General features: G+C 40.9%; 1 protein-coding gene across 9 annotated transcripts in view; it reads right to left on the bottom strand.

The window, feature by feature from the left end:
* The window catches only part of LOC111567423 (transcription factor COE1-A-like), a 147,507-nt gene that overhangs the window by 36,827 nt on the left and 86,309 nt on the right, over positions 1 to 24,371 (bottom strand). For 6 of the 9 annotated variants that reach the window (XR_008604025.1, XR_008604019.1, XR_008604020.1 and 3 more), the window contains exons 12-16: positions 22,114 to 22,179; positions 21,870 to 22,032; positions 20,693 to 20,875; positions 19,668 to 19,865; positions 17,676 to 17,744 (exon numbers count right to left, since the gene is read on the bottom strand). Coding sequence is in view for 2 of the 9 variants with exons in the window: in XM_035947374.2 (XP_035803267.2) it covers positions 17,677 to 17,744; positions 19,668 to 19,865; positions 20,693 to 20,875; positions 21,870 to 22,032; positions 22,114 to 22,179 (678 nt within the window). In the remaining 7 variants the exon portion in view is untranslated. Of the gene's footprint in view, positions 1 to 10,500; positions 14,084 to 17,675; positions 17,745 to 19,667; positions 19,866 to 20,692; positions 20,876 to 21,869; positions 22,033 to 22,113; positions 22,180 to 24,371 lie in introns of those variants that run through there. The other 3 variants (XM_035947374.2, XM_035947375.2, XR_008604026.1) reach the window with 3 other exon arrangements.

Here is a 24,371-nt window from a genome sequence, read left to right as displayed (position 1 = left end):
CCATTTTACTGTAAACACACATTTGTACGTGTGTGTTTGTGTGGCTCTTTTCTGATGCTTGCATCTACACAAAAACTGCTCACAGCAGGTGTCAAATACACATGCATGCTGCTCGTGCAAGCAAACACTCAACACAAACAGCATGTAAAAAACTAGGGGGGGAGAAATTAACAGAAAGGGAGCGAGCGGCAGAGTGGCAGAATGAGAGGGGGATTTGAGAAGAGGTGAAGATAAATAGAGAAAGAAAGTGATGTAGATAATGGCTTCCATATGAGAATGTCGGAGCTTTTTCCTGCTTGCTTCTTGGTGTAATCATATCAGCAGTCGGGCTGTTTCCAGCCTTCATAAATGTGAAGTATGCATCAAGTTTCAGGATCCAACTTCCTTTACATAAACACCCCTTAGAAAAACAACCCAGTTGGACGGGACTGTGTGAGAGAGCGTGTGTGTTCGCCAGTGTGTGTCAACGAGTGTGTATCTTCGGTGCCACATGCACATTTGTGTACGTGGCGTTATGGACTTGAGCGTGTTGACTTACTGTGCAGGTTATGGATTTTGTGTGTGTAGATTAGGAGGTGATGAGTGAGGTGAGTTAAAGCACTTCTGTCAGCCATAAAGTGTGTGTTGGGAGTTCAGCTACCCTCCAGACACCTAAATCTAAGTTGTTACTGTAAAGAAAAGAATGCAATATTCCTGATGGCGATGGACAGTATTTGCTTTTAATGTTTTTTTATGCACTTACGAGGAAAAAAAGCTAAAATATTGACCTCTCCAGTAAAAAAAGTGACAAAAAAATGTATCTTGTCTCCTTGATTCCACTGTAACTTGTACTCTTAAGAACCTTTTTTCTATTAACTAAAAGGTTCCAGACCATTTGTTAAATAAATATGCAAAGATTTGACAAATGAGTTCACCAACAGATGAAAAACCAACAGCTGTTTGTACATACTGTCTTAGTAGGTGTCTAGTAAATGGTAGTGCTGATGCAGACAAGAATGATGACAATGTAAAGTGAAGAACAAGCGACACTGCAGCAACAGAAACCGTACGGAGAGTTAAACTATGCTGCTGTTGATGAGGATTAACTCTTTCACAAATGGAGTCATTGAGTTGGAAGAAAGATGAGCAGTAGCAGCAAAATGATTTCAAAATGCCCAAAATGCAGATTTTCTGCAACTGATTGTGGAGCTTCATTACGAGATGGACTGGAAGAAATAAAGTGTACTGAATCACTCACAAGTATTCCACCAAAATCCCTGAATTCTCAGTTAATACCTACTAGGAGGAACTGTTTGAGGGGTAAAATAGTTTCCCCAGACTTATATTTAGACCTTGATGGAGGCAGTGGAAATGCAAGTTCCTGAAAAGGTTGATTTGGACAGTATTCCTGGGTTAGAAATGTGGTTGACCCTCAAGATAAGTGTTTGTCATTGCATTCAAAACCCATGCCCCCTTTGGAAGATGAAGACCCAGCAGCAGCACTTCTTACTAAGTCCATTCATGGTGGTAAAAGGATCTGCTGAAAGTCACAAACACGTACTAAAAACTTCAGCCATAGTGATGAAAACTCATTGCAAGAGTAGATTCTTTCAGAAAACACAGAATAAAACTGCTTAAAACCCAACTGAAGCTCTGCCGAGAAAACAAACACACCATCCACCAGAGAAAGCAGATAAATGCTAATAATAAATGATGTGACATTAAAAGGAGACTGCAGGTCTGTTAGACGGCACTGAAGGGTTAAAGTCCATGTGCAGCTGATGAACTACTGATAACGGTTCGATCCCTGGTGGTGTGTTTCTGTGTTTACAGCAGCAGGAGCGCAGCAGGAGCGCAGCAGGAGATTAAACCTCGCACAGTGCTCGGTGTTACACGCTTTCTGAAAGAGGCTCCCTGGGGTCGCTGCAGGGGTCAGTGGAGGCTGCAGACCTCCTGCATGAACACTGAGCTGGCAGCAGAGCTTCAGAGGGCGGCACTGGGGATGTGTTGAGAAACTGTAAAAACACTGGCCATGCGTGTGCGTGTTTGTTTGCTCTGAGCTCCCTGTGCTCAAATATTCACAAATTAGCTAATATCAGGAGTTAAGCTCCACACATGCAGCGTGCACATACACCCACACTTCTCATGTTGACTGGGCAGAGGCGTTATTCATTTGGCTCAGGTTCAACACCAACACAGAGAGATAGAGGACTACGGAGGAGTGGACTCTGCCCTGAGAGGTTAAAGTGATGCATATTATGCATGTAAGTAAATGTCTGTTATGCTACTTTTTTAAAATTATTATTATTGCCGGTTGAAATCACATACATTAGCAGTAATTCCAAGTCGACGCAGGTCAAAATCCTGTTTCGCTGGAATTTAGTAAAACTGCATGGAGACTCAGCAACCGATGCGTTCAAGTTCTCCAGAAGCAGGAAAAGTGATTTGTTTGGAATAAATATCTAAATATTTGACTGAGTGGTGCAGCAGGTCATCCAGTAGTGTCATGTTTGTTTGGTTTCACCCTGTTTCTGATTTGGAAACGAAAGTTTTTATGTTAAACAGTTGCACTGGTACATTGTCCTCACACTATAACTGTGAACGACCACAGTGAACTCATACAAAACAACAAAAGCACTCAGAGAGGGCAGTACTTTGCCAAGACTGTTCATTCCCTGACCTTGTGCTGAGCACAGGTGTGTGTTATGCACGTGTACATTATGTACGGATACCGAATCACGTGACCTAAATATATAGCGGGTGGAGGGAATTGATGGGGCTTGGAAACAACCCCACAATTTAATTAGTTGTTCATTGTATCATTTCCAATTAGTCGGCAGTGGTGGATTTGTAGTAGGATCGCAATCATACGATGGTCAGCAGGCAGCTGTTCACTTGTTGTCATAGTTACAGTGACGCTATCTCAATAGGAAATCCTTAACAAATCCAAACTATAAGCTGCATCACTGCCAAAATCTAATGAGGTGGTCCTTGTGTCATTTCTGACCTTCTCTGAAAATTTCATTCAAATCTGTTGATCCGTTTTTGAGTAATGCTGCGCACAGAAAGAAGGATTCACAGAAGGACAAACGTACACTGATCTTCACATAACTCCACCGCGTTGATTGGAGGAGTAAAAAGGCTTGTGCTCACCATAGATAATGCTTATAAAAAGTAGATATATCATACGAATCCGAAAAGTGAAGCCATTTTAGAAATGACCTAAACCTGATGTTTTTTCTAGGGGCCACCAGGGGGCAACTTCTGTGATTCCAAAAAAAAAAAAAGAGTTAGACTTATAGAAGTCTATGAGAAAATTGCCCCTTTCTCTTAATTTGTAGCCTCAGTCAACATTTTCCTAATGATTTTACGGTTTCAATCTATAATTCCATGAGTCTTTCAGTACATCATGATGTCTATTTAGTAAATTATGGCCCCCGTAGAGTACAGTAGATGACAAATATTATTTTTTAAGGCATGAGTATCTTGTTCTCAGTGTTCAGTGTTGAATTTCTCAGTCAGATGCACCACTTGCTCATCATCTCTGGTTTCAAAAAACAAAGCTGACTAAAAGTTGAAACTCAAGGCTTTAAAACACACAAAAAGTTCACAAAACAATGGGTGACATCTTGTTAGCCACCTCCTTCTTTGATATACAGCCTGTCACTCAAACAGCCATCATCAGTAGTATCCAGGCTGCTGTCCAGGGTGCTGATTCTTGAATTTTTCAGTGTATTTGCAAAAATTTGTACCAGCGAGCCGCAATCCAGCTAATGAGGAAACTATATCCTGGTTACAAAGCTGTGGAGATGCCAAGCAACCTTTGTTCCACTCAGTCAAATCTTGCTCAAGAGATTGAGCTACATCAGATGCTCAACATCTGCGACCAGTTCAGTGTTGTTTATGCCCTCTCTGGCAATAGCTTTTTCTCTTGTTGTGCTAGCCTCCACAAAAGTCTGATTTATTGGCCTTAAAGCCTGTACCATCACAATGTGCTTCAGTCGTCACTCAGTTATAATTCACTTTCATTTTTGCAGAAAATCTTGTAACTCTGTAGCAGCAGCAGAGACAGTTTTGTGGAGATTTTTTTGCCTTTGCTTTTATGCTCTTCATGACTTCTTCATTCCTTCATGTTTGCACCATTGGAATGTGAATGATGCCAGAATGGTGCTGAGCACTGAGCAACACTGTGACTGAACAGATCCAGTGTGACTCTGGACTGCAGCCAGTGCTGTTGAGCTGCTGACATGCAGCTTTCACAATGCAGCCGGTGAAGACGAGGCGCAAATCAGCATTTAAGATCCATTTTACAATGCTGCTCCTTTGTTTTATGGATGCATCAAAGCCAAGTTTTCCAAAAAGATGTCTTCAACATCAATACAAGAATCATTAGAAACTTATTACTGGAACATTACATCAGAAAAGTTGTCTTCAGCTGCCAGCTGGATCAGGCCTGGTTTACTGTATGTGTATATGTGGATGCAAGAGGATATACGACTTTGAAAAGCGGAGCAAAAAGAAAAGTCACAAACACCTTCCAAACTAGGAAACTAGTCAGTCTTCATTGTCCGTACATTTATTCTGCAGCGAGCATCATTTTCTTGTTTTACCTCTCTTTTCTTGCTGTCAGCTGTTTGGCAGAAGCGCTTCATGCAGCTTAGGTCGGCCCAGGACACAGTCAGAGTTCTGCAAGGTCACTCACGGCTGCAACATTTGACTTTTACAGCAGCACTTTAACACAGTGACTGGACAATCAGAGCACGGTGGGTGGTCCAGGTGTGTGTGTGTGTGTGTGTGTGTGTGTGTGTGTGTGTGTGTGTGTGTGTGCGTTACTCCCAGTGGGATGTGGTGATATCATTCACATTTTGAAGTATGACATACGCACACACACACACACACACACACACACACACACACACACACACACACACAGAGAGAGAGAGAGATATGCACACAGCCTTTGGTGACATAATCACTATGCAGACCAGAAGTATTTTCTTATTTACACGGTGATTAATGGGATGATAACATCATCAATCGTTGTTGCCAGCTTTCTGTGCATTTCTGGGTATCATCTCATTGACAATCTCAACTTCCTGGCAGCGGGTGATGATATCATTAGATGGTCATAATGATGTCACAGTTCCAGAGTAAAAGCACAGATATATGAAGAGAGCTGGTTGCAGCCCTGCTGCCTGTTTCTACCACTAATCAGTGATCATTTTATTGAAAAAAATATGAAATTAAATATAAAACAAACATAAATTTCAGGATTTTTCACTTTAAATAAATACAGTTTTAAAGATTGAGAATTAAGAATATGCCTTCCTTTTCCTTACGCATCACAATAACAAAATATTCTGTTATCCGTCTTCCAGGAGGAAACCACATTTTGCCAACACCGTGTGACACCAGTCCGGACATTTTGTGACAGACATCTGCTGTCATAAATCACTCATCACTAGTATGATCGCTGTGTGTCACATTTTGTCCAAACCCGAGGGAAAGATGCCATCAGAGATGTGAGGGAGGTGAAAATGTGTGAGGAGGATGGAGGGAAGAAGAATGAAACAGGCAGATGTGAATATATTCACGGGAAATGGACTGCGAGGTGCGGCAGGGAAAGATAATTGTTTGGAGAATTCGTTGCAAGTCCCAGCTCAATTTCAAACCTTCCACTTAAGTGAGTGTGCATGAGCGTGTCTCAGTATGTGTGAAACTGTGTGATCCAAGTGGTTATGGAGTGGCATCAGTGACGAGTGTCATCCACTGTACTTAGCTTTAGCACGCCTCATTCAAATGCACAAGCTAAACCTTTAACACGGTGTTATTGTTCTGCAGCTCTGGATTGTTAAATCAAACAGCAACATCACCTCTCTACCCAGGGAAGACTCCATTAACACTCACCCTCACTTCTGAAACCTTCTCCTCTTCCTCATCTCCTATTCATCCTCATATTTCTCCACTTTCTAATCGATATTCTCTTCTGATCTTGTTAACTTGACGCTTCCTTCCTCCACAGTTTTCCGTTCTCAGGCTTCACGCTGCCTTAAACAAACTGTCACCCTCAATCGCCTACAGACGCAGTGTGCGAGAGCATAAAATGGTCTTCAGACTGGAGTTTGGTCTGAACTGGAGAAAGTCTGTTGGAACAGATGCATATTACTGAACCAGTACAATCATTTTTATTTTGGTACTGTGACACAGTTAAGTTATGGAGTAAATGTGCGTCTAAATAATTAATAAAGTCTGCATCAGTGTTTATTTTATTTACTGACTTCAGGCACTGTGTGGAAAACATGTTAAACCCTGATGTCCTTCAAGTATTTGCTGCCAGTTTGTCAGCTGAGACTCACTCAACATGGGCTTCGACTGAATGTCTCTGAAAGTTGCTCAGGTTGTGCAGGATTTCATCATCGTTCTGAAAATGGCAACATGCAAGTAGGATTTCACTTTGGGAAACAGAAAACAAATGTGGGTTGGGTGAGTAAGGTTCATGAAGCAACAGTTCAAAGCCACATTTGACCACGTCTGCCACCTCTGCTGTGTGGACGGACACATCATCGTCGAGCAACAGGATTGCTTCAGCGTTTGAGTTTTTGTGGACAGTCATATTAGGCTTTTGTCAGGAAAATTCTTCAGAGGAGTCCCGACTTCTCCAAATCTACACTCAGAGTCGTCTCACAAGTCAAAGCAAAGTTTCACTTGCAGCAATAAATCACTTGAACAGAACACAGTCTGAACGAGTGACTGACAAAGATGAGAAACAGCATAGCTTTTATACAGGCACATAAGCATGAGTTACACATCTTGGTATGTGTTATCTCTAATTTGCTGCCGGTTAGGCCTTGGTTCCTCCTTACAGTGCTTCATGGATAATTACTGAGCTTCATATGAGTTACACACCACACAATTAAGAGCATTTAATCATAAAATACAATCATTTTCATAACAGCTTTATAGGATACAATAAGGGCCCCAACACTGGAGTTAGGCCCCTTGTTTCCAAATTCATCTTCTCAGATTGGGTTTGGGCCTTAAATTGGGTACCGGGCAGGTTCTCTTGCATCAGGTCTGACAATGATGGGCTTCTCTTTGTGTTATTGTAAGATCCTGACCTTTCTGTGTAAGGTGTCCCAACATTAACAGTCTTTTGATTTGGTGCTACATGAATAAACCTGAATTGAGAGGTGCAGGTGGAAGCCGACTTCAGGTATCAGTGTTAAGCTGTGCAGAATTCTACACTGGAAAACAAGGATGGTGCTATAAGTTTGACATGTGATCAAAAGTCCAAAGTCCGGTTCTGTTGCGTAATTCCAGAAATGCTTGTATATGTGAACGTTTTAGAGCCACATAATGTTATTTTGCAATATTTCTACACATGTAAAGGTCCAGGACTGGTAAAGGCCCTTTCATCAGCATCATCATCATCATCATTTGTGGGCTCCATACATTTCTGTCCTAAAATTAATGGTCATATTTCTGATTTTGAAACTGTTCCGTGAGCAGATCCAAACCTCAAAAGACGGCTTATTGTCTGCATGGGCAGCCTGTGTAAATAAAGGTTTTGAATCAAGCTGAGAGAAGAGAGAGGGAGGGAGGCAGGAGAAAAAGGTTTTGTGCATGTGTGTATGTTGTGCACAAGTGTGTGTGTGTTTCTTTCTGATGGGGTTAAGTGCACCGGGAGTGTGATGTAGTGATGGAGAGAGGATGAGAGGGATAAAAGAAGGAGAGAGGGAAAAAAAACGAGAGCAGAGATCCATTAGCTAATGGATGTCTTCAATCCTGTCTCCTCAGACTTGGTATTATCACACAGACACACACGTGCACGGAGGCAACAGCCGAATCGAACTGGTGTGTTTTTGTGAACTGTGAGTGCAGTTAGCATTCACACAAATCAAATGTATTCCTCAACTTATTGAAAAGAGGCCATAAATAATCCCAAATTCAACTCGCATCAGCGCTGAGACATGAAACAAGAATATATGTTCACACTCGCGTGCACGCCAATGTGTGTCTGTGTGTGTGTGTGCACCATGAGGCAAACTAATTGGTGTCAATAAGACATCTGTGGCTCCTCTTTGATTAAGCCCGCAGGCTAGGAATAGGAGAATAACACCTCACACTCCTTTTCCCTTTTCCCACACTCACAGCCTGTGGTCATGCTGATAGCTAACTCCAGGCAGGGCCCATCTGTCTCATTACAGAAACGGGTCTCACTGGAGAATTTGTATTGTTTATGAACACACACACACACACACACACACACACACACACACACACACACACACACACACACACACACACACACACACACACACACACACACACACACACACACACACACACACACACACACACACACACACACACACACACACACAGCATGTATGACCACATTGCTGGCAGCGCTGGTAGCCTTGCTCAACATCAGAGCTGCTGGAGACAGAAAAAGCTCGATGTGACAGAGAAATGGTGAAGAAATACGAAAGAAAAGACTTAAATAATGAAACAAACATACCCACCGAGTGAATTCCCTCCTCTGTCTGGGAGTTTTACAACATATTGTGTAACAGTTTGACCCAGGAGGACCTCTCTGGCTGCAAGATTTTACTGGAATCGTGCAGAACATTTGAACAGAGTGTGTTGTGAAAGTCGTATTTCAAGCATATTATTTCATTTTTCACATTTGGAGCTCTATGGTTTGGATCATTTTGTGTGTGTGTGTGTGTGTGCTTTAGCTTTTTATTGTTATGCTGTTCATGCCTTTTCAGTCTGTCTGCTGTAAACCGCTTTGAACTGCTCTCTGAAGCGGCATGAAAAGCGATACACAAATAAAAGTTGCTTGAAACAGTTATGGCTGCTAAAGATTTTGTGGCAGTTTGGGGAATGGGACTGTTTTAGGACAAAAGATACACAATAATGGTACACACTACTGTATTTATGCTGCATTTTTTTTGCATGCACTAAAAATATTTTCTTTAATCACAAAAAAAGTCTCAAATCACTTTACAAATGCTTAGATGTTAAAGTTTTTGTGGCAGCTTTTGTAGGTGTTGAGACATGATTGAGAAGTTGTACCGTCATCGCTGTAGCACAGTTAAAATGCACGTCTTAAAGTCTGTGGGAAGTTCCAAAACCGACATTTTATGTTCAGGGACGGTCACTCTGTCAGATTAGGTGTTTATAGAGTCATAAATTCTTTCACTGACTTGGCTGAGAGTCATGAGAGACTCAAAGTTGGATCCTGACCAAACGTACTGTAGCTTGCTGACTTGCATAATAAATAGGTGAGTGCTAAAGCATTAGGGACAGTCTTTGTTTCACTCTTCAGCATGCAAGCACAGTTTTATGAATGAAAGCCGACCTGGAACTGTTCATCAGCAGTCGGTGGAAAGAGGGAGAATGTGTGTGTGGGCGTGCAGCATGAACACATGTGTGCAGACGGTGACATTAACCTCAGGTGTCATTAATTTGTTGAAATGGTCCTGAGTGCGATAGTAAAATGTTACAGCTACCCTGAAATGCAATATTTTCAGTTCACTACGTAGTCAGGGAACAGAAGTTTTTTAAACGTCCCAGATGTTGCTTTAGTTGTTGTTGCGTTTGAGGCACTTGAAGAGATAAAATGAGACATTTTCCACACCTGATGTTCATCTATGACCTTTTCCTAGACAGTCATTTGGACTTCTCACAGCAAGAGACACACAGGTGAAAGTAATTTTATTAATAATAGCTCAGTTTTGTCATGCAAGTCAATGACAGCGAGCCAGCATGCAGGAGAACTTGCTGAAATTGAAGGCAGTAGTTTTTTAAAATCATTTCTACCTGTGTTTTTCTTGCCATGAGATGCCAGAATATGATATGAAATAAAAGTCTACCATCGGGCTGATGATGTGTGGTACGAGCCTGGCATTAGATTTGAGAGTCAGCTGCCAAACAGCAAACTTTTATACTGAGAATCAACCAAATGATCTGTTGATTTTCAGTCTTTTTTTCTTGCCAACACCAGTAGATGATGAGAACACATGCTTTAGAGTCTCTCATCACTTTCAGATCACTAACATTTATGTATATATATATATATATATATATATATATATATATATATATATATATATATATATATATATATATAAAAATAAAAAACTCGTAGACTGTGCAGTTTCCTGTCTATCTCCGACATTAACATTTTTATAGAATACAGAAAATTACATCCACCATGGATGTCACCACCAAGCTCAAAGTGGGACAAACCTTTTTCATTTGACTGTAAACTTCAGTCAAACCACATTCGGTCTAACAAGAGGTCAGGCTACCAGCAGTTTTTATGGAGTAATCAGCAGGTGGTCCAGGTGGGCTGGATTTACCTGATGACCAGTTGTCTCTTGCGCTGAATGCTGCACTGGTGCATCTCAACCCCCTTAATTGCACATTTGTGTGGCTCATTGCCTCATTGCCTCATTGCCTCATCTTGGTGGTGTAAGTGAGACTGACGAGCAACGAAACGGAGAAGCGACACCTTATTCACAGAGAAGAAAGAACTTTAATTAAATATAGTGAGAGTCAAAAAGTTATTTTACACTTCAAAGTTCAAAATAATAAAAAACAAATTCAACATTATCATCTTTACAGTAGTTTCCTCTGTACTCTTCCCCTCCATACTGATACTATTGATAATGTGTATGAACAATGCCAACCACTGTGAGCCTGAACGCAGACAGACAAGCCACGACAAACGTCATTACTGCTGTTAGACAAGTGCTTCGGATCTTGCTTCCTTCACAAAAAACAAAAAAAACCTTTCTATTTACTCCTTCCTGTACAGGTATTTATATATGTACTATTAAAAAAAACATCGCTCGACTTTTAAACATCACATTTTTCTTTCAGAGGAAAAATGATGACACACACTCGCACACACTCAGGCGCTCTCACATGTAGACACGAACAGAAGAGTGGTCTCCAGACCCATGTTTGAGATAAAATAAATAGGTGGCTCAATTTTTTTTAAAAAAAGGAGAAGTGAAGGAAAGGAAAAAAGAGGGCAAACATACAGAGTATTAATAGCACAGGGAGGGAAATGAACAGAGGAGGGGAGCAGAGAGTGGACAGAAAACCTGACTGAAGCAGGAGAAAGGAGGAAAACGAGGAGAGTTTTCCTTCATCTCTTTCAGTCTTCACTGAGCAACAATTTTCCATCCAAAAAATCCATCACATGGAAGACAAACACACATAATCATAATGACATATTCATAAACTCTACGTCTACATAATGCAACGAAATGATGCTAACTTGAACAAGAATGATACGAACAACGTGACAAAAATGAAAAACATCCTCCTGCTTTCTTGATTTGAAAAAAAAAAACCAAACAAAAAAAACACCATGGCTTATTTTAGCTTGATTGAAATTAGCAGTGGAAGTATGGCTTTTAACAAACAGACACTATAATACAAAAACAACTAAGATGTCTTAATAACATTCAAATCCTGACATGAGAGACAAAGAAAATAAGGAGCACATCTGAGAATGTTCAGGGAGGTTTTTCAGGGTTTTAGTTGTTTTTTCCTCAAATCACAACAGTTTTTCTTTTGAATTTTTAAGCCATTGCAGTGGATTTTTTTTTTCATATTCTTAAATTCTTTCATCCCAGTTCTTGATTACTTCTTCACTGACAGACCTCCAGTCTTAGCTGCTGAAGTCTTATGACTGATGAGGTTGCTTTCATTCATTTCATTTGAATTTAAAAGTTGAGGGATATTAAGTATTTCCTTCCCTTTCCTTTTTGTTGTTTTTAGCAGAAACATCCAGGTGACTGAAGGTTCAGATCTCATCAGGCAGTCGTTACGAGTGATTTCTGTTTATCGATTTGATGGTATTTAAGTTTTCTGTCCAGTTAAGAATCAGATTCACTCTCAAACAGTTTCTGTCTCATTGTGATTTGTGAATGCAGGTCTGAAAATGACAGCTGTACATAATATGGCATCCTTACTGTTTCTGACAATGTGTGACAAGCAAAGATATGTAGAACAGCAGAAAAACTGTGGCGTAAGACTATTCAGGCATTAATGTCTCAAATAAGGGCTTTGGCAAAATTAACACCATCATAATTTAATTAAGACTGTTGAACAACACACACACGCCTTCAGATAGTTTTCACACACCGGGCATTTAAGACATATCGCTGGCTAACTGTCCTGCGCTGCAAAAAATGTCTGTTTTTTATGTCAAAAATGGAAAAATTATACTCTATGCTCTAGTTTCAGAAACAAGTGCAAAATATTGCACCAAAAATACTAAACAACAGCATCTGAACAACCTTTTTCCATCTGATGCACCTATCGGTAGGATTACATGTTTTTTTTAAAGTGTTCGTTTTTGAGAGTTTTTACTGTTTATGCAGATTTTATGATGTAACAACAACTATGGTTAAGGTTCAGTGAGGTTTAGGCACAAAAACAACTTGGTTAAATTCAAAGAAACATCATGATCTTGACTAAAAAGACAAAGCTGTTGGTTAGAAAGAGCAAATGAATGTCTACACTTGATGCTGTGTTGACCCGTTCATCCACCCCAATCTACGTTCTGCACTATAACAGCATCACATGACTTCCTTCTGTCAGAATGACTAATACATGACGTATATGAACATAAATGCCATTTAGGGGCTTTTGCTGAAATGACTGGTGCTGTCAAAGCTGTTTTCACACTTTAAAAAGACGGATTTTAACACTCAGTTACAAATTTTTGACGTTTTTTGCAGCGCAGCATTTAAGACACAACGTTGGTTAGTTTTGCCACTTAAGTTGCCGATCATATCAGAGGGCAGATGCAAAAAACATAATTAAAAAAGCACAATCTGATTGGCCGGCTGATCACAGTAAAAATATTAACACACACAGCAAACCAAAAAAAAAAAAAACAAGAAGAAGAAATAAGAATTTATCTGTTCAGCAATCAAGAACTCAACAAAGCAAATCTCACACAACAAAATCAAAATGGCAGCAGTCTTGTAAGACATGTTCCCCTTTTTTATAGAGGTTGCTGTGGCTGTGTCCGACTGTAAAACAGATGTGGCCGATGGAGGGACTCAGTGGCAGTTTTTGGGTCAAATCCTCAACAGTGAAGCTGCTGTTGGCACCCAGTAATCACACACTCCACTGCTGCGTTAACAAGCTGCATTCTTTTATGGCCTTTGTATGGTTAGCTATTGCAAAACGTGTCTTGAATTAGCGCTGAAGCATGTGAATCTTTGAATTGCGGGAGGCGGAAATAAATTTGTTCCTTGTTTGTTAATTGACAGATTTCTTCTCTCTCTCTCTGCACCTTCTGTTGGCTGAAAGATTGGTAGCAAACACTGGTAAATGACGGGATGTCTTGAATGGCTGAAAGTGCAGCTTACAAATCCTTTAGCTGAATGATTGAGCTCTAAGTCTCAGAGAGTGATGGTGGTTTTGGCAAAGACAAATGACAGTGTGTGTCTGGTTTGGCTCGTCTGTGTTGGCTGGATTTGACCCCCATGTGAATCCTGTGACTTCTTCGTCATCGCTTTGACTCGTCATCACCGTCATCGTCAGGCATTCTTCACATTATATTCCTTCGTTAAAGACAAAACTTCATAAATAGAAAGTCCCTCATGTAGGTTACAGTTAGAAGATGATTATCACACACTAAGTGTTGCACAAAAAGAAAAAGAAAACAAACCAACAATCACTCAAGGGAGGAAAAGGATTCTCTCCAAAATAAATACACTTCATGTGTCCGTGGAGAGTCCGTAACGTAGGCGTGGCCGTTCTCCTATAAAAGCATCAAGGTGTACAAAGTCTAAACAACTTATTTTCTTGCAAACAGTCTTTGTTTTGTTTTTGTTCTTCTCCTGTTGTTCTTGCAGTTGTTTTTGTGTTAGAAAGGGCCTGAGTTGGGTTTGTTCCTTCAGATCGGGACAGCTACTTCCATCCCTGACCGGAGTCTGACTCGCACCGAATCCTCCAGCAGGATCAGTGAGAGTGTGCTTGGTTCAACTCACACACTGTCACACACACACACACACAATCATGCACTCACACCTTTACATGGGCGGGACGATCATTCCCGGGATTGCTGCCGAGCGGAGAAAGAGAGAAAAAGAATGAAGGAGAGGAGAGAGGGGAAGAAAAGAGAAGAAAAAAACTTTTAAAACATGGCCAAATATTTTCACGGTCATAAAAAATTCCCTTGTAAATGCATCAATATGTTTTCCCATCTGTGCAGCTGTGTGACTTCAGCGACATTTAAAACATCAATAGACAAATAAATCAGTAAAAATCGAGCACCGTCTGGCTGGCGATGCTGCTCGCACACATTCTGCACAGCAACAGTTGGCGTGTTCTGCTGTACGTTTGTATGTGTTCCTGACGGATTACGTCATGGCATGTGTTGTCTTTAAACCCAGGGGAAGGGTGTCAACATGTGAGAAGCAGAGCCCAGCCCAAAGTGACACACACACACACACACACACACACACACACACACACACATATTTTTCCATCACTTCAGAGGACATTACATTGACTTACATTCATTTCCTGAAGACTTATCCTGACCATAACCATAACTACGACTTGCCAAACCCTAATACTTTGGCTACATTAAGCACATAACGTTTGTGGAATGATGTGCTGCAGAGTGTGTCTGTTTATTTTAATGGCTACACCTGCAGGGCATGTATGGCGTAGAGTGGTGTGAGTCACAGGAAAGCTAGAGGATGAGCTGTTGCTTTGGGAATAGTTTGTCTTCAGTTTTTGGATCCAGCACAGAAAGTTCTTATAATACGGGTAGGTTCATGTCTACAGACTACAGTTGACTATCTGAAGGAATAAACTTACTGAGCATCTCTTAGCTGATAGTGGCAAAGCGAATGCCGGCAGTATAACCCCTTGACACCTGAACTTACTTACAATTAAATAAAAAAAAATTTTTTTGTGTGTTTTTGCTTTCCAGCTGATGCTAAAATAAGTGGAGGTTGTTAATTTATCTATTACACATAGAACATAGACACATAGATATACATATAATAACAGATATATAATAATTAGGTCCCACTCCGACCGGTCCTACGAGAAACAGTACTTGCAAAAGGTTCCCAGGTACGTACTGAATATGAACAAACCAGCATGGGGGGAATGGATACACTATCTCAGCTGCAGTCTGAATGAAAGTGGTTTGTTTCGAATTCGAGACAACAGGTGTCAAGGGGATAATCAAGACCTCAAAGTGGAGCCCTGTTTGACAGAAAGTTACCTTTTTGTGTTTATCAGAGTTTAATTTTAAACAATGCACAAACTTTATGATCCCTTGTGGATGAGCACACATACTGACAACTGACCACAGATGTATAGCTGTTATTATATTACTTTCTAGTCTGCTGAGAGGACTCTGTTCCAATAACGTGCAGTAGATCAGTATCTACGTATTCCACGTATGCTAACATGCTATAGCTCTTGTAGAATGGCATCCATTTGGACATAGATTTTCAGTTGCAAACGGATGACCAAAGAGGGGTCAGAACTTATGTCATGTTGACCCTAGTAGACTCTTGTGAATGTCCATCCATCCATTATCTATACCGCTCAATACTCATTAAGGTCGCGAGGAGCTGGAGTCTATCCCAGCTGACTTAGGGTGAAGGCAGGGGACACCCTGGACAGGTCACCAGTCTATCACAAGGCTACACAGAGAGACAAACAATCAAACTTGCATTCACACCTACGGACAATTTAGAATCACCAATTAATCTGAGCATGTTTTTGGACTGTTGGAGGAAGCTTGAGCACCAGGAGAAAACCCATGCATGAATAGGGAGAACATACAAACTCCCAGAAAGATCCCAGGAAGGCCGGGGGATCTTCTATCTGCAAGGTGAAAGTGCTAACCACCAAGCCACTGTGCAGGATCTTGTGAATGTGAAAAGGCCAATTCATGGTTCCTGCATGGACTCTGAAGCCGTTGGATGCGGACATGATTCTATTCAGACTACAGTAGGCACTCACTGAATACAGAAAGCACACTGGGCTATCATAGACGTTTCAGAAAGGCTGCGATGTTGGACTTTTTCCAGGATATAGCAGCTAGTTACAGGTAGCGCTATGCAAATACGGTAATTCCTGAGGGGTGCCAAGCAAAGTAGGCAAACATAGCAGGATTTCTGGAGAACTTCTTTTGGGCACTGTAAGTGGAAAGCATGAACAAACAAAAGCACCTCCAAAGTCCTGGAGGAACTACTTCAATTACAAGTCTTCTAATGATGAATTATAAAGATGTGCATTCAGAAAAATCTCCTTGCACATCCTCTCCCCATAACAAGAACTTGTTTTAACCAATGAATGCTCAAAACAAGGGCTGAATGTGCAGCGACAAATTCTGAGCTGCACATGGATGTCCACAGACGCCTGCAGACTTGGGTGTAGGACAAATCTTGCATCACATGAACTGTTGTGGATGCTTTCAGACTTGTAAAATACACGAATTGGTCTTCCAACTGCTCTCTTGTTTGGTGTAGTCAGTTTAATTAATCACAGTGAAAACATATTGTTGCAGCAGCTGCTATGCTCATGGTACACACATCTACATATTCAGTGCAGCCTCAGAGCCCTGGCCATGACCTAACACATTGTTCTTAGTGGTCCTCATAATGGGACTTTGAAAACAGAGCATGTCCCCATGAAATTTGTTACGTAAGTATACACACACATACAGCAAAGCAAAGAAATGGTTAAATGAATGGCTTTAAATTTCACTTTAAGTTGACTCTTTGAACAGAAAAGAATTTTTAGGACCAGCAAGACAAAATTTATTGTTTCAGCTGAGCCTTCAGTTTTCTCTTTTCCTTTTTTTGTCTCAAGTACTACGAGTGCACACGCACACACACACACACACACACACACACACACACACACACACGCACACACACACACACCGTAGGGCAGGTATACTGACAGTATAAACTGTCAAGAGAGTCGAACAGCTGTCATTGTTGATCGCTCCCTAGTAAGCTGCCAGTGTGTGATCAGCCAGTGTGTGTGACAGTGGAAAGTGTGTGTGTGTGTGTGTGTAGCTCTAGTGGGGTGTGTTTATTTCAGCTGTGCTTTGAGGCTACGCTTTGAGTTCCCACACCCACGCACATGCTCACTAGACACACACACACACACACACACACACACACACACACACACACACACACACACACACACACACACACACACACACACACACACACACACACACACACACACACACACACGCATGCACGCACGCACGCACACACACACACGCACAGTCAGTGATGTTGAGAAATAAACTCTCTGTTCCAAATGTCTTTTTTTGTCTTTGTAAATATCTAACTTCCTGTCTTTCTTCCCAGCCAATAGGAGGACAGGGAGGAGTTACCAGGCAACCAAACGATCCTGATTTGTACCGAATTTAAGTCGGAAGACGATGAAAAGTTGAAATTAAGACAGAATAAAGATCAACAGACAAAGAAAGTCAGACAGAAGGTAGTTGATGGGGAAAAAGCAGTGAAGTTTTTGAACAATCATTCAGAAACAGAGGAAAACATGACATGACAATTATTAATTCACCTAAATTGGTCGGTTAATCATAAATTGCAATGCAATTAGTTAACAGAGTTGAAAGAAGAAACAGTTGAGGAACATACTTCAGGTGAAGGCCAGGCCTTGTAGAGAGCTGGCTGTTGAGTACTTGCTAGAGTCCACAAATGTTTGATCTGGTAGAGAGAGGCAGGAATGAAGAAATGGTAAGAAAAGGGCGACAAGTCAGAGGAGTAGAAAAGGAAAGGTTAGAAGTCAAGAGAGAGAAGGAGAAAAAAAATCATTAATCCAAAGAAGAAGCGTTGGATAAAATTGTTCAGACTGTTTCTCACCAGGAAAAATGACCCCTTAAAAGTCTTAAAATGACCCATGTTTACGTTTCCTTTTCTCATTACAGTCACTGGTTGGTTGCAAACCTCTTAATGTAAACATCCTGTGTTTACATTAAGAAGCAAATGTGGATGTCACATGATGCTCATATATAATTTAGTGAAAAAAAAAGTCCCATGGGGGGGTGGGTGGGGTGGATGATTGGGCTTCTAAAGTACATGAGTTTCAAATTCAGTGTCCTGTCTTCTTCTACAACAGTAAACACTGGCTTTAATAGTCAAAATGTAAAATTATGATCATAGATTTGTCACAGAAAGCACTAATAAAAATCCATTTTCATACACAAATGTGGGCTTTTTTTGAAACATGCTGGTAAATTTATGTATTTTGGTGTTTTCTGTATGTAAATGTACACTTACATAGTTTATCCACTTTTAAAAATCTGATGCATATTTGGATAGATGGAACCTTTACCTAGTAGATAATTTATTATTTATAAGAGAGTAGGATCACACAGTGTGCATTTTTTGATAAGCTGCATCCAATGTCAACACTAGCTATTACTATTTCACTCATTGGGAAGTTGTGTCAGTCAGTTTAGCAGGATACAGGCTCATTTCACCCCAGAAACAATAACAGTACAACAAAATGTTCACTACAAGATCTTGTTTCCATTTCTTTTGTACACAAACAACACTGGAAATCTACAATAACGCAAAGGTGCTCTGTGAGGCTGCAATTAGGCACAGCAGCACCTTTTCATTGTGAACTAAATGCTACTGTAAGTCTGCAACCCTGTTCACAATGAGAAGTTTCACATGCTGATGTTTAGCAGATGGAATTTACTGGTACAGATAAACATTTCACCAACTCAAAAAAAAAAAAAACAAGACTCTGAGCTCCTCAGTGAAACCAGGAAGTTATTAGTGACAAATCTGTGACTAACATTCACATAACAAAAATTCAGGAAGTTTTGTCTGAACTAGACTGAATTGCAGGCTGTGCTCACCAGGAACAGATAGGAAAATAATATGACAACACATTTAAAATGTAAGTATCTACAGAAAGTAGATTTTTCTTTCTTTTTTGTAAAATAAGCAACCAAAGAAATTTAACTTTCATTTCTTATTTTTTTTATGGCATTATAATTTTACTACACTGCACTGCTTCTTTCTCCTTTTAGTCATGGTTGTGCTGTTTCCATGGAGGTGCAGGACTTTATATTGCAGTGAAAAGTTAGTCCGCATTGAGTAAAAAAGTGACATGAGAAATAAACTGCTTGGGATTTAGAGGTTTATTTTGGAGGTTAGCATGCTGACATGTTAGATTTGTTAGTATCATGTCATAATCCAAAGTATTAAATTAAAAGATTCTACCTGATGGTGGCGCTAAATAAAATGTTAAAGGATCCTAAAAGTTATTACAGTTAATCCTATGTGGTGCATGAATTCCTGAACCAAATTACACAGAGTAACTTTTGTGATGTTTCATTAATAAACATGCATGTGCGACTTCATGGTGGCACTAAAGGAAAAGTCAGAAGATGTCTGTACAAAATTTATTGGCAATGAAATACTTCTGTTGTGGACCAAAGATGGATCTAAAAACCCAACTCATCTGCTATCTGATGAGGTATTGTAAGAGGACTGAGAGAAGTGAAACAACACAGACTGAAAATATTTGCAAAAACCCACTGGAGGAGCAGGAAGCTTCCTGCTGGGGAAATCCTCCCTCTAAGCATCATTTGATACGCTGGCACGGTGAGTTACCTTGGAGCCCGTTGCCGTTGGCACTGGTGCAGGAGGGTGGAGGGGAGGATGAGGGCCTGACCACCGGAGCGAAGGCCGACTTCTGCTTAACGGCCGCTGACACCATGTTGGCCGGAGAGAAGGAGAAGACACCAGAGGAGGAGGAGCAGTTGGAGGGAAGAGAGGTGGAGGAGGCCATGGTGGGACTGGAGGGGACAACTGGAGGGGAGGGAGATGATTTATGTAGAGAAGAGGAGAGGGATGAGGACAAAGAAAAGATGTGGAACAAGAAAAATGAAAGGAGACGATTAAAGAAGGATGAGAATGTAGGACAGAGATATGATTACTTCAGTAAACACCTACATTTTATTGTTTAGTGGATTAAATAGGAACATCTTCCACAAATCTGAGACATAAAGAAGTGATACACAAAGATGTTGTTAAATGACACATTTGAGTGTAACATTCATGTATTCAAATATTCCTGGCTATGAAATGTATTTTATAAAGACAGATTAATATGTACTTTATGAGAAGTGACACCAGCAGTGTATTATTCTCAAATGTTCGCATCTTAATCTTCCTTCATCATCATCAAACTTCAGCAAACAACAAAAAAAAAACTTGCATCTCTCTGTTTTTGCTCTTTCCTCCCTCCCTCCCTCCCTCCATAGTCTGTCTTCCTTTCTAGCTAAATGGAAATAGGATGCAATTAACCAACAGACAGAGAAGAGGTGTGGCTGTCAGATAAAAGGCAGCGAGGGAAGGAGGGAGGAGACGGACGGAGGACAAAATGTGGCTACGAGCAGCGAGTGGTTGATTGTTTTTGAAGACACTGCGACAGAAAGCCCCATGGGGGAATCTCCACACAGTAGATCTGAGAGTTTCACTTTCTGTCTGCGGATATTTTGACTGCGTGTGTCTTTGTATGTGCACAGCTGCAGGTACAGCATGTATGCAGGCAGCGTGGAGCACCTGTAATTACAGCTGTACAAGCCCATTTGAAGCAGCTTGTTCATTGAGCGAGTGAGCTCAGATCCACTTACTAGCATAAGGCGAGTTGGCTGCAGAGCCGTTAAGGAAAGTGGGCGAGCCGCCCAGGTTGGTCATGCCGGTGTTGTTAGCGTAGCCGTTCATGGTGCTGGTGACTGAGGTGTAACTGGTCTGCTGAGGCGTGGTGCTGGGGACGTAACCATGAGGAGACACACTACTGCTGCTGCGCACAAAACCTGCAGGAAATCAAGTGCAGAAGAAGAAGAGGAAGCGCAGGAGATTTAAGCAAAGTGACGCAAACACAGACCTTTTGTTTGGCAGTTCTGCACACAGTGAGACTGGAAATTTCTCAGAAACATTTCCTGAAATTAGTCCACTTTTCCTCGTTGCAGAGATGAAATCCGTAAATATGAGAATCTGCACGGATTAAAAAATACAACTGAACATGAGGTGGCATATGATGTGGTGTCTAATAGATGTAAGAATAAATTGACTTTTATGCTGAAGTTCAGAAATTTCAGAATAGCTCCAAATCTTAGTCAGAGATTTAACAAAATGGCATCAGAACAAAAGCTGCTTGAGGAAAAATGTGACAGAATTTAACATTTTTTTCTCAGCAACACATCTTTGTGCAGTTTCTGTTGCAAGGTCTCACTTTTTGTTTTAACATTTATCATCTCAAATCCTGTTGGTTTATTTCTAGATATCTCAAAACATAGCTACAATCAGAAAATACAGAATGCAAATTACATGTGTTTCCTGTAATGATGGTTCTTAGTATAATGTCCCTATAAACAGAAATGAGTGACAAATTAAAGGAAAAACCAACAAAGTGTCATAATAATGTTTTAGGCCTTTACATGCTGCCAGAACAGCTTCAGTGCTCCTTGCCACTGATTTTCAGAATCTCTGGGAACCTACTGAGGGAATCATATGCCATTTTTCCTAAAGATATTCCCTTATCTGGTGTTTTAATGAACACATCCCACGCAGTGTATCAGAACCACTGGATACCCTCGTTGTTGGAGGGTCCATATTTTTCCTTTAATTTGTCACCAGCCTCTATGTTAAAACACTGTCTTTAAGCAACCTGTGTAGTAAACAGTTAAACAATGCACAAAGATATCATTATTTCTTCCTTTCAAGTAGAACACAAGGTTATATTGTGATGTGATGTGTATCTGATGATGACTAATCCACACTTTGAGGATAAACGTGCTAAAGTCTCACCCTGATTGACTTGTGAGGGTTCGGAGACGTTGACGGACAGCTGCCCTGTGAAGGAGTTGACTCCCATCATGCCGGAGTGGGTCGAGCCGGAGAGCTGAGTGTGTCCTCGAGGAACGCTGTAAAGAGCTTCTGCAATGTCCGCTGCACGTTTCAGGATGATCTCCTACCGGAAGAGGAACACAGTTAAGGGATAAACTCAAAAGCAAAAGTGCTGTTTGGTGCTTTTTTCTGTGTGGACAGTTACCTGGTTGTTATGAGGCAAACCGTAGAGGGCTTCCACCAGGTCAGCTGCTCTCTTCAGAATCACCTCCTGAGATCAAGAGAGACAAAAGTTCAAGATAGCAGCAGTTAAAACAGTTCATCATATATAGTAGCCTTCTTTCTGAGGGTCTACAGTATGAAAAAAACATTAACCTAACATTCATCTATAAGCTAGACTGAGCGCTGCACACACATTTAAAGGCAGACCAGCCATTCCACTTGCAAAAAACAACCACACATAAAAGTTATTTTTAAAAAAGCACATATACAGCCCCTCTTCCCTCCAACACACCATCAGCCAGAATCCATTTCACCATCTACTCATGATAAACAAATTGCTCTTCGCTCCTTTTAAAGGCAGATTATCTGCTGTCAAGTCGAGTGCTTTTATGCCTCTGTGCGTCTTAATGACATCTTAAAGTGACAGGTATTTAAAATGTACTCCAAAGCCCATCTCAAGTGCTCTGTTGGTTCTTCAGCTCTGCATTGCTGTTCCAGTCAGACCTCAGTGATCCAAAGTGAGCGGTTCTGATCCTGAGCTGCTCTGTTGGTGTCTCACTTTTACACAGGTGATATTTTATGCTTATAATATAAAATACAGTATTAATGATAATGAGCGAATGTCGGATTGTGGTTTTTGGGCTTATGTTTCTAGTTTTGGTTCTGTTTGATTCATTTCTGTCCACCTGCCTGTTTCTCCTCATGTTCCTCGTCTGTCTTTGCTTTGTGCGTTTAGTTTTTATGCCCTCTTTGCTTCCCTGCCTGCCAGTCTGTGTGTTTTCATGGATTATGTTGTATTTTTTAGATTAGTTTCTTCACATATTACCCACAGGTGATTGACTGTCTCACACTCACACAGAACTGGACTATCTCCCTGAACTCTACACACACATATAATGTATAACTGTTTACCTCAAAGCAGTATGCACTTTATAATCACTACTATAATGACTTTACCACTGCCATAGTCACTTTATTCAAATCAAAACATAGAAATTTAGACTTGTTTAGTTTCTTCTACAAGGAGAATTTCATTGTTTTCTGTACATATCACAATAAACCTTTTGAATCCTATCTTGATTTTGCCCCGCCCTGTGTTGGTTCATCCCTGTTCATTTCTCCATAAGATTTCTTGATTAAAAATTTCTTTTTTGTTACCTCAATCTGCACTTTTGTCCTTATCTGGGCACTTATTGAAAGAATGTTTGGATTTAGCAAATTTTTATTCAGGTATTCAGATCAGTTTTTTTCCCAGTTTGGTATTTTTTTGATGTTCATCGCAGTCTTTCCCTCCATCTTTCTCCTCCTCTTCTTCTCTCCTGGTCCATTTCACCTTTTCATCCCTGTTTCGCCTCCACGCTGGGATTTGTCCTCCCTGTCCTCCCCACCCACCAAACCCTCCTCCACGTCCCCTTATTGTTTCTCCTCTCGTCCTCGCCCGCCCACCCTCTCGGTTTTCCTCTCCCCTCTTTCTCTCGGCGCCCACCCCGGGGTCTAAGGTGTCTTGTTTAACAGTTAATGTGTTGTCGTTTCCACAGCGTGAAGCCGCCCGGCGACAGACAGAAAATTACTCTGTGCTTCACAGTATTAACCTGCGCTGTGTGACACGCTCACACACACACACACACACACACACTTATGCTTTGGCTGCTCGCGCTGCTCTCCTGTGAGTTTGAACATATTGCCTCTCCATCAGTGTGTGTGAGGATATGAGAGGTCACAGAGCCAGTCAGCAGTTTTAGTGTGCCTGTCCACGGTGCTAAATTCAATCTTTTACACATTATTATGGCCAGCCTGGCTCTCTGTTAACCTCTCATTATTAGGCTGGTGAGCCGAGCCACTCACACACCCACACAGAAACCTGATCCTGAATGTTTGAGTGGTTCCAGTAAGGCCAGTAGCTGATAAACGGGAAGGAAAGATGATCCTCTGGTAACATCATCATTATCAGGTCTGCAGGCTTCTGCTGCTACATCACTCAAAGCCTCTGACTGCTGGAATCGATACACTTTGAATACTTTTTCTGTTTCTGCCTCTCATATTTAGACACACAGATATTCCCATCACCTAATTTATCACTGCTCTGTTTGTCCATTAATGGGAAAGAAGCTTGACCTCCTCGTTAATACAGATGAACATCCATCTACATTGTGTTGATGGGAATGAGATTGAAAGGGCTTCAGCTGGTTTTATTGGCCTCATTTATGTTTCCAAACTGATTAAAAATTCAAAATAATCCAA

This window comes from Amphiprion ocellaris, chromosome 14 (genome assembly GCF_022539595.1).
Source record: "Amphiprion ocellaris isolate individual 3 ecotype Okinawa chromosome 14, ASM2253959v1, whole genome shotgun sequence".
In the NCBI taxonomy this organism is placed as follows: Eukaryota; Metazoa; Chordata; class Actinopteri; family Pomacentridae; genus Amphiprion; species Amphiprion ocellaris.
The sequence above is the reverse complement of the archived record's forward strand: the minus strand, read 5'-3'. Positions and strand labels throughout refer to the sequence as shown.